The 9,752-nt window shown below is 42.9% G+C and overlaps 1 protein-coding gene across 4 annotated transcripts; it reads right to left on the bottom strand.

Moving 5' to 3' along the window:
- Window positions 1-26: 26 nt before the first annotated feature.
- Window positions 27-7,034, bottom strand: LOC118223512 (protein eva-1 homolog C-like). Of its 4 annotated transcripts, none has more exons than XM_035410157.1 (8): window positions 6,792-7,034; window positions 4,518-4,720; window positions 4,065-4,191; window positions 3,580-3,732; window positions 3,059-3,202; window positions 2,412-2,483; window positions 1,928-2,017; window positions 27-833 (listed from the first exon to the last, which is right to left on the bottom strand). In XM_035410157.1, exons 2-8 carry the CDS (start codon window positions 4,686-4,688, stop codon window positions 460-462), a joined length of 1,131 nt encoding a protein of 376 aa, XP_035266048.1. In that variant the 5' UTR covers window positions 4,689-4,720; window positions 6,792-7,034; the 3' UTR covers window positions 27-459. The 4 variants fall into 4 exon arrangements, with proteins under 4 accessions (XP_035266048.1, XP_035266045.1, XP_035266046.1 ...); XM_035410154.1 differs by lacking the exon at window positions 6,792-7,034 and adding an exon at window positions 6,188-6,593; XM_035410155.1 differs by lacking the exon at window positions 6,792-7,034 and adding an exon at window positions 6,188-6,588 and having other exon boundaries at window positions 4,065-4,188.
- Window positions 7,035-9,752: the final 2,718 nt, after the last annotated feature.

Raw genomic sequence — 9,752 nt, 5'->3', positions numbered from 1 at the left:
ATGTACAAAAGAGTTCGGAGAACACATTATTTTAACACAAGAGCTGATCATTTAATTTAACTTTTTTTCTGAAGAGGCAAAACCATCAAATCTTTTTTTATGTTTCATGGGGATGTAATGCAAAATTACATGGATGACATTTACTTCAAGCCTTTGTATAATTATCTTTTCAATGTGGGCTAAGCAAAAGATGATTATTATGTGCATGGTTGAATACGTCTGTAGTCGTAATTTATTTTGGGAAGACACGTTCAGAATTTTCTCATTGAATTGAACTTTGCCTTGTGGAACTTGGTCCATATTAATAAATCACATTAGTCACTGCTTCACAGTTTCTTTGACATGTTATGAAATCAGTGCAGCATAAATATGTACATCACATGCTCTGCTCTTGAATTTAGGCAAATTAGATGAATTCACATTTACAGCGTCACCTTGCTAAGAGCAAGGGTTCCTTCCTCAGGCGGTGGCCGCCTTGATCCTGTGAGCCGCGTAGGGGCTGGAGTCCCTGTGCAGGAAGATAGTCCCGTTCGGCAGTTCCTTCTCCTCCCAGTGCTCCTCCATCTCTACCATCAGCTCTGGGCTGAAAATTTCAGCCAAGCAGTAGGAGCGTTCGAGGCGGTGCAAGGAGGAGTCCGAGGAGGTGTCATTGCTAATGTCCTCCATCAGCTCGGTGCCAGGGTCTTGGGTGTCCTTCAGGTCTTCCCGCAGCTCGTAGATCAGGTCTTTGACGTCGCGTCCCAGAGTGGACTTTAGGCCGAACAGACACAGCAGGAAGAGCAAGCCAGCGCAGATCCCTGAGACAAAGTACAGGGCCACCTTCTCCGGAAGACCTGGCAGGAGAGAGACAGCTTTGTGTGGGCAGAGTGTCCGCAAGTCCGATCCGCATGAGGGGGAGGTAGTGGATGGGATGCTGACTGGAGAAACCAGTGCGAAGGCACAGCTGTCGCCGGTAGATGGCACTACTATAGTCAGGACAATGGCACAGTTATAGCGTAGTTGTTGATGGCCAAGTATCAATTTATTTTTATTTTTTTGGTAAACCACAAGGGAAAAATACCATGGCACATATATTTCATGGGCATATATATATATATATATATATATATAAAATATATATATATATATAGCTTATAAACATACACTACATGTACAAAAGTATGTGGACACCCGAACAGCACACCCATATGTGCTTGCTCAACATTTCATTTCAAAACCATGGGCATTAATGCGGAGTTGGTCCCCCCTTTGCTGCTGTAACAGCCTAAACTCTTCTGGGAAGGCTTTCCACTAGATCATGAAACATGGCTGCGGGGGATTTGCTGCCATTCAGACAGAAGAGCAGTAAGGTCAGGAACGCAGTCGGCATTCCAATTCATTCCAAAGGTGTTTGTTGGGGTTGAGGTCAGGGCTCTGTGCAGGCCAATCCAGTTCTTCCACACCAAACTCAGCATGCCATTTTTTTATGGACCTCGCTTTGTGCATGGGGGAATTGTCCTGCTGAAACAGGAAAGCGCCTTCCCCCAAACTGTTGCCACAAAGTTGGAAGTACACAATTATCGAGAAGCTACAGTCATTGTTTGTTGTAGCTTTAAGATTTCCCTTCACTGGAACTAAGGGGCCTAGCCCAAACCAGTATTCCTCCTTCCCCACGCTTTACAGTTGGCACTATGCATTTGGGTAGGTAGCATTGGAGCGTCTATGGAGATTGCATGTCTGTATGCTTGATTTCATGCACCTGTTGGCAATGGGTGTGGCTGAAGTTGCTGAACCCACTCATTAGAAAGGGTGTCCACATACTTTTGGCCATGTAGTGTATATCTCAACAACCCGTATGGGATTCGGGCACTCTGGCACTGTTGTCGGGCTCCAGACTCAGCTGCCACCAAGCACCCCACAATGTGAACACAGCAAGTGGCACACGTACCCCATATTTGGGCAAAGATTTCCAGAGAGTTGGTGATGAGCACCATTTTTCGAGGGGGTCGTGGTACGCCAGGGCCGGTGTACCAGCCGCCTGCAGAGGAGAGGAGACTGAGCTTAGCAGCCATTGTGTCTCTCCCAGCAGTCAGCGTGCCCCTCTGCTGACTGCGCACAGTTTCGCTATCTGAGCCCTGCTTGTCTAATTACTCCCCCTGCAACCACCAAACCACAACCTTTGCTCCAAGTAAGAGTTTTGGTCTTCATTTTTATCTTAATAATTTTTCACCAAAGAGTAAAATTATTAAGACGGTGGAGTGACCAAAAGCTTGGAGCACTTCAGGCAAATGAAAGTAACACATTTCTGCTTGCTTTCTGCTTGTACAAACATCATGCTATGAGAAGGGTGAGGGCGGAACTGTAATGAAAGAATGTAAGCCCCAACAAGATACCTCTGTAACCAAAGGAAAAAAGAAGTGAGCAGATCTTACCATGTGTGTAGTCTGTGATCAAGAAAGGGTCAGAGGACCCACGTCCAACATCCTCCAGAAGGTATCTGGGTACTTGACAAAGAGAGAAAAAAATATGTCCAAATGGAAAATATCTCATTTCTGTCTAGTTTGCAGTATAAATAACTGTTGCTTATCAGTCATTAGAAAAATATTTCAAAGTGATAAAACTTTAAAACCACATTTTCCCTTTTTTCTCTGATGATAGTAATTTAAACCCCATTTTTGGAATCTTCGGATCAAAACCAAATCCCGTATCTTCATGAATTAATTACTGCCGTGACTGTTCGTGTAACTGCAGTAACTGCAGAGTTTTTTCTTTACAAGCACAGTTTGGCAAGTTCAACAATTATCAAATCTCATTAAACTTGGTACTTGGCTCTATTACTTGTCAAAGTCAAAGTTTAGGACAATCTTGGTTGAGGCCTTAGCCTGAGTGCCAGTGTAAGCCTTAAATACACCCCTTAAACTTACCCAGTGGTTATCCATCTTCATCTACTGTACTTATAATAGCTAGCACCTGTGCCCCCAAGATAATAGCCTTGTGTTTGCTGGCAGATCAGCCTTCCGTTGCCCCCCCCCCCCCCCCCCACCATCCCCAAAATAATCATGAAAACAACATCACTCACCACACACAAAGGACACCTGCAGGTGCTTCTTCACCCCTGGGAGACAGGGGTCCCCAAAGTTCTGTGCATCAGCCAGCACAGAGCAGTTAGTCCTGCCTTGACACCTGCGTGACACTTTCCTCAGTGCCGTGGGGGACAGGCACTCTGTTATGCACACAGGCACAGGAAGTTTTACTGCAGATTTACTGTTTGGTCTTTAATGTCTGTTATGATAAATATGATGCAGTTGTTTTCCAAAACAAGTTGAATAACCAAATTACATTCCATGGGGTGTCTCTGATTTACAATCTCTGTACATTTTCTAATAAAATCTTTATCTGTATTAATGTATAAATAAATTTGTTTTTTTGGTTTAATGTTATAAGTTTTTTCCTATTGCTATTTGTTTGACATTTCTGCCGCAATGACATTTTTTATCCTTTAGGGGGCTCTATCATCTTGTCCGTAATGCGATGAAACAGGCGATGCCATTTTGTGAGTCACAGTCATTATATTTCCCGTCCTGACGGAAGACCACTGACCCATGTCAGGGGCAGCTCCACTCTCCTGGGGACACTCTGCGTTCCCGTGTGGCAGATGTCCGAATGTAGCCGTGTAGATTGCCAGCACTGTGTCGTTCCCGCACACCAGCTGTAGTCTCTCATTCTCGCATGCCAGCTTAGTGCTGTGATTCTCTGTCACACAAAAACGTCTGCGGTTAGCAAGGTCAGCACAGCACAGTAGCATGAATTTTGTTTTCCACCACAAGCCATTTTTGTCTTGCAACTCTAATAACTGTTAATAATATAAAAAAATTAAAAAAAATTAAAAATAAAAAAAAAGAATTTGTACTGAACTTAAAGTGTGACCTTTTGTTTTCACAAGCACCATTTTGCAACACTGCCTTCCTGTCTTTGTTTTCTTAATAACTCTGTCTACAGTCTTCAAAATATCTGCCATGAAAGGCAATGACAGTATTTACTGTGGGACACATGTATGTATATATGTCACATTTTTGCACTCTGACCTGGACGGCACTTGTAAGATACGATGAGGTACTTGCTAGTGCCTGGGCAGGGATCCAGGCCAAACACACGACTGATGACCGGGATCTGGCAGGACGATCGATCCTGACATTCATCCATAACTTTCTGCTGGCACACAAAAAAAACACACTTATTTTTGTCTTCTTTTCAAGGACTAGTACACTTATGTAAGACTTCATAAAGCCTTGCTTTGAGATTTTGTTAAAGTTACATTCATTACTTTTAAAAGTGTTCCAGGCTGGAACTGCCAACATCAACACCCGCCATGTCCTGTTAATTCAGCCCATCTGGGTTTTTTTTTATTTTAAACAGGACTGCTTGCCCTCTTGTCCTGTTGATATAATTCACGTGCCCGCACACACAAACTTCCAAAAGTACCATAAAGTGTTCGACAGTTTCATCCGAGCAGAACACTGCGGAGCACAGAACCGTACCTGGGTAGCCACAGAGGACGTGCAGTCTGTGTTCTCCTCGGTGCTGTTCCCATTCGCAGCGGGACACAAGTTCTCGCTCGAGATGCGACGTCCGTAGAACGAGGACAAGACCGTTACGGTGGTTTTGGTGGGACACGTGATCGAGAGGGTCTCCCCGTCACACGCGTGCATGGTGTGATTCCTCAGGATCGAATGCAGGTATGCTAAAAGCATGGGGAGGTGGAGCAGATATGTGTAACTGTATGGACACTTGAACTTCCGCTCTTCAGTCTGTTGACTTATTAAGCTTTATTATCCGTCTACAATCACAGGCCACAAAAATAAATGCTGTGGTAATAACAGGCATACTTTTACAGTCAAGCTGGGCGACCGTTACATTTTACAGCCGTTTATAATCCAATGTAAGGCCATTGACTCCTGAACCTGCCGCTCCATCAAGTATAATCTTGAGGGAGTGTGTTAAATAGGCTTGACATATGGGCCGCTGTGTAGAGGCATAAAAATGAATCATGATATCTCTTCTTAAGCGAGGTCTCAGGACCTTGGTCCCTGCTGCATCTGCTGACAGAACACATCAAAAGCCTTCATGTAAAATTAATCTACAAGACAAAAAAACTTGCCAAAAGTGTACCAGTAAAGAAAACAAAGTATTCACGAGACTGGACAATTCAAGGAAACTATTATGCGGATGTATCCAAAAAGCCTTTGGAACCAAAACTTCCCCCCATCATTTCCTAATTTGTCTATCATTTGTCGCTAGTCTGTTACAGCTGCTGCTGGTAGAGTCTCGGGGCTCCTCTGTCGCTGCTTTCAAATTCGTATCACCGCTGCACCTGTTTCTGGGAGGGCTACAGAATGCTCTTGCGATGCTATGCTAATGCTATGCTAATTCTAATAAAGAGCTCATGCACTGCTCATTCTGGTTTTTCAGAGGGGTATGAAGTGCTCTTGCACGTGGTCCTCTGGTACGAGGCTGCATGCCGTGGCCTGCGATAAGACTGGCCCCTGTGGATCCAAGGCAGCTTGTTCAGATTGCTGGCAGGCCTTGGCCTCTCTCTATCAGGGTAACGCCTGCTTTGTGTCCCCGGAGAGGCAGCCCCAGACAGACAGCCTTCAGGGCAAGCAGTGCCAGGCACTCATTCACAGTCGACTATTATTAGCCTGATATGACATTCCAATGGCATGGCAGTATTTCTGTAGTGCTGTAATGCAGCAAATGCAGCAATAATTACATCTCTACATGAGACAGATATTTGGCATATTATATGAAGTCCTGTAATACTAGAAATAAAATCAGTACAGCACCAAATATATATGTACCACACTTTTTTTTTTTTACCACACATAGTTTAACAAGATCACAACTGATCTACTGAATCAGCAAATTGGTCTGCTATTATACATAGTTTTTCAATATAATTTGAGAGTATAAATTTGAAAGTATTTTTCTTGGCATCAGCAATTTATAATGCAAACAACGAGAAAAAAAGAAAAGAAAATAGCCTTCAACCCCGACACCCGGCTTTCCGCAGGAGTCCCCGCAGCTGTTTTGCACAGGATGCACAGGCGATAAATCGTGGAGCGTAGTTTCCAACCGGGAAAAAAACACACTTCACTCGCTCGCGCGCGCGCATGTACACAGTGGCAGGAGTAATGCACCGTTCACTCACCCGAGAAATCTGGAGTCACCCATGTTGGACACACGGCGAGGCAGAGGTAGAACGGCACCAAACACCAGGACCCGCTTGAGCTCCGCAAAACCATTGCGCCGACCTTGCGTAACCCCCCAGATAGGTTTCAATGCTTTATGGTCTTGTTTGGCTATTTACTGTGTGCGGCCAACTGTCAATGACAGCTATTGTCTGCGCCCAGCAACAGTGCTCCTCTTCACAGGAGAAGAAGCAGCTGACTGCTTTTGGCTGTCCACCCACACATTTCCAAATGTTTGAGGCAGACAGAGCATTCTGTCATTTTGTTTATATAGAGACTGACAGCGATGTCTTGGAAATATGGTCAGCACCATTTTCATTCTAAAGGTCTGATGGCAAATGGTTGAGTGATATCTCTGAACTCGTCAGACTCTGAAGACAACTGCTACTCGGAGACCTGGGGTCCATTAGCATTTAGAGGAAGACAGCTGTTTACCTTTGGTTTAATGCTTTCTTGTTTGTCCTTTAACTAATTTGTGACTAATGTGACAGAAGCAAGTACAACGTCAACAGAGAGCTGTTGAACTTCCAGAAACCTATTGATAGAGATAAAGAGGATGTTTACCGGCTGTATCCCATCTGCCGTGTGTCCCGTGGAGATAGGGTCATCCATCTCCACATGATAACAGCTTCCTCCTCCATTGTAGGCAGAACGGTGGAGTTCAGAGGTAAAGGAATGATTCACCACATTTATTGCAGTTCCAGTAACAAACTAATCTAATTTCTCTCTCACTTTCCCCACACATGAAATAACACTGAGATTTCTGATAGCCTGTTGTGGGCTCAAGTCATGTTTTTCTCTTTCTTCTGTACATCTCGTGCTAGTTTCTACGGGATACTTGCCATGTCCTCATCTCACTACCTCCCTTTGCAGTCTTTATTGAAATCAAAACAGTTGTCATAGCAACCAAAACACAAGTAATCTGATAACTGAGGGGGTCGAGTCGGCACGTTGTCTTCAGCGTTGAGGTGGGAGTGACTTCAGCGCACGCTGATACTTCAACCTGAGCAAACAGTGTGAGGTGAGCCAGCTGTCAAAGTTGAATGACGCAGAATGTGAACCTACAGTAAACGACAGTCTTGGGCTGTACTGAGGTATGCAAACACAAGCCTCTCTCCTGTGACCTGGAGGTGAACTATTGCAGAAAAGAGTCACACCCCCACATGCGCAGCTGGTCAGCTGGAGGGATGCACCAGAGCCAAAATGGATACTATAGAGACAGTGGATCCTGATAGGTTGAAAATGTTTCTCACATTGATAATTCCTTTAAGTATTATTGGAGCTACATAAGCCATTCAAGGCATCCTCACAGCCAAAACCAAGTCCAGGCCAGACCTGGGTTAAATAAATATTTGAAATTAACCCAATAGACATATTCCTAATAAGGCATACAGCAGAATTGATAGTTAAACATGGTCCCCTGAAGGGGAAATTTCTAATTTCAAAATTCTTCACTTCTTCACTCATACGATGTACACTTAGGCTAGAAACATGTTGCATCGAAAATTCTCCAGGATCTTCATGTGTTCTTAAAATTTTACCAGTATCTAATTCAAACAGTGATATGCAACAATGCAGACAAGTTGCAGAAAGTAAATAGAGGAAACATAAACACGAAGCCGTGTCATAGTTAAACATTTGTCTAAAGCCCTTTCACTTCTTCAGAAAATGAAAGAGAGAAACGGACAGCACTCACGAGAATATTATAAACTATTGTTTTATTGCAATAATGTATGGAGGCAAAGCATGCACAAATGTTTCAGCCTAAGCCTTCCTCGGTGTGTTGAATGTGCCAAAAAATAATTATAATATAATATTTTTTGGCACATTCAGCAGCACAGTCCCACTGACGCGGATGTGCATCCTGAATGATACTAAACGGTTTGTTTTGCCCAGTGTAGAGGTCGTCTATTGAGTATGGGCTCATCGCCTCGGAGTACAGTTGGTGTAAGTGCTGAAGTATTGAAGAAGAAAGAGGAAGTGGATGAATCTGGCCCGGTCTGGGCCTCAGTTTCTTGCAGAGGGGAGGGGCTGCAGTCGCAATCAGTTTCCTGTGCCAGTGTGAGTGTTATTCACTTGATTTCCAGCATTTGTTGGGAGTTTCCATTTCAAGCTTTTGTTTTTAATCTTCTCTATTGGCTAATGGAAAATCCCAGCCCCTGTGGTCTGGCACTGGAGATGCGTACGGATTTAGTGGACTCCTCACTCTGAGGGTTCAAACAGTCCTCTGGTCATGAAACAGGCTATTTCTTAATCTTATCTTCATTTTATTTTTTTCCACCATATTTTGTTTATGCTTCACGCTCTGCTTCATGAAGTCACCAGGCCGTCTGAATTCCCCCAAAATTATGAAATAAATTCCCCCTCAAATGTGCACTGTAGAAAAAAGCAGAATTGAAATTTCCCCTTCAGGGAACCATGTAGTGAAGTTTAACAGTCAATTCGGCAGTATGCCTTATTGCCAATTTTTTTTATACAAAAGCATTTAGAGGCTGTCTCTGAAATAAGTAAGCGTTGAGAAAGAGTATGGCAAAAATTAATAAATCTATCTTTTGAGGACAATCTACCGTAACTTCAGGTTCAGCAAACATTTCCCTGGGTTGTGTGTTGTTGTGTATTAAATTGTTCTTGGGTAGATAAAAGAAGTATATTCTACTGAAATATGAATTTAAGCTACTATCAGCACTGTGAACTCTAGATCATTATTTTGAAAAATACTGCTTGTGTAGTTTAATTAATATTACTTCGTGTAATTCAAAGAATTTTATTTTCTACACGAACAAGAAAATAAAATAGGACAAAGCACACTAATATCATATCAGCACACATGTGCAGGGGGAGACAGATAAGGCTTATCAAGACAAATATTATTCATAGATTAGAGAGAGATATTGAGGCAAAGAAAATGAAAAACAATTAAAATTAAAAGTGAGTATACAGGCTGAATAAGTCTGTAAAAAAATGAAATGTAAAGAAAGTAATAGGTAATAGATTAATTAATTAGACCATTTAAAATTGATCACAGGCTTGGGCAGGGAATTATCAGTTATAAAGATTTCCAAAGCCATGAACCTCTATGCTTCAGAAAGGAATGTGCTTCAACGAGGAGGGGTTGCCGAGGCCACTTCCCTACACAGTGGTTTCAGAAAGTTTTTTTTTTTTAAATGTAAAAATTAAAAACACAGAAAGCATACTATTAACGCAGTGTGTGAAGTGTGCCATGTTTTTACTTTGGTGGTCTTCATCCATCCTGCCAGTGTATTGTTTTTCAGTCAAAGGACTCCTTCTATATTAGGGTGGAGGCCATTATGACACAAAAAAAAAAAAAAATCGGAGTAGTGCTTAACGGACATGGAATTGCTCCCTTATTCAAGGTTATTTTTGGAATATGCAGCCCAGCCCTTCCGTCCTACAGAGTTTCTATAACATGCCAGCTCATTAACGTAAACCTCTCCTCATCTCATCACCCCGTCTAGCTCATAGGGGTTTCCTAATATAGCACAGAGAAGTAACCCACTATGACTC

The sequence above is a fragment of the Anguilla anguilla genome, chromosome 3 (assembly GCF_013347855.1).
Source record: "Anguilla anguilla isolate fAngAng1 chromosome 3, fAngAng1.pri, whole genome shotgun sequence".
Taxonomy (NCBI): Eukaryota; Metazoa; Chordata; class Actinopteri; order Anguilliformes; family Anguillidae; genus Anguilla; species Anguilla anguilla.
The sequence above is the reverse complement of the archived record's forward strand: the minus strand, read 5'-3'. Positions and strand labels throughout refer to the sequence as shown.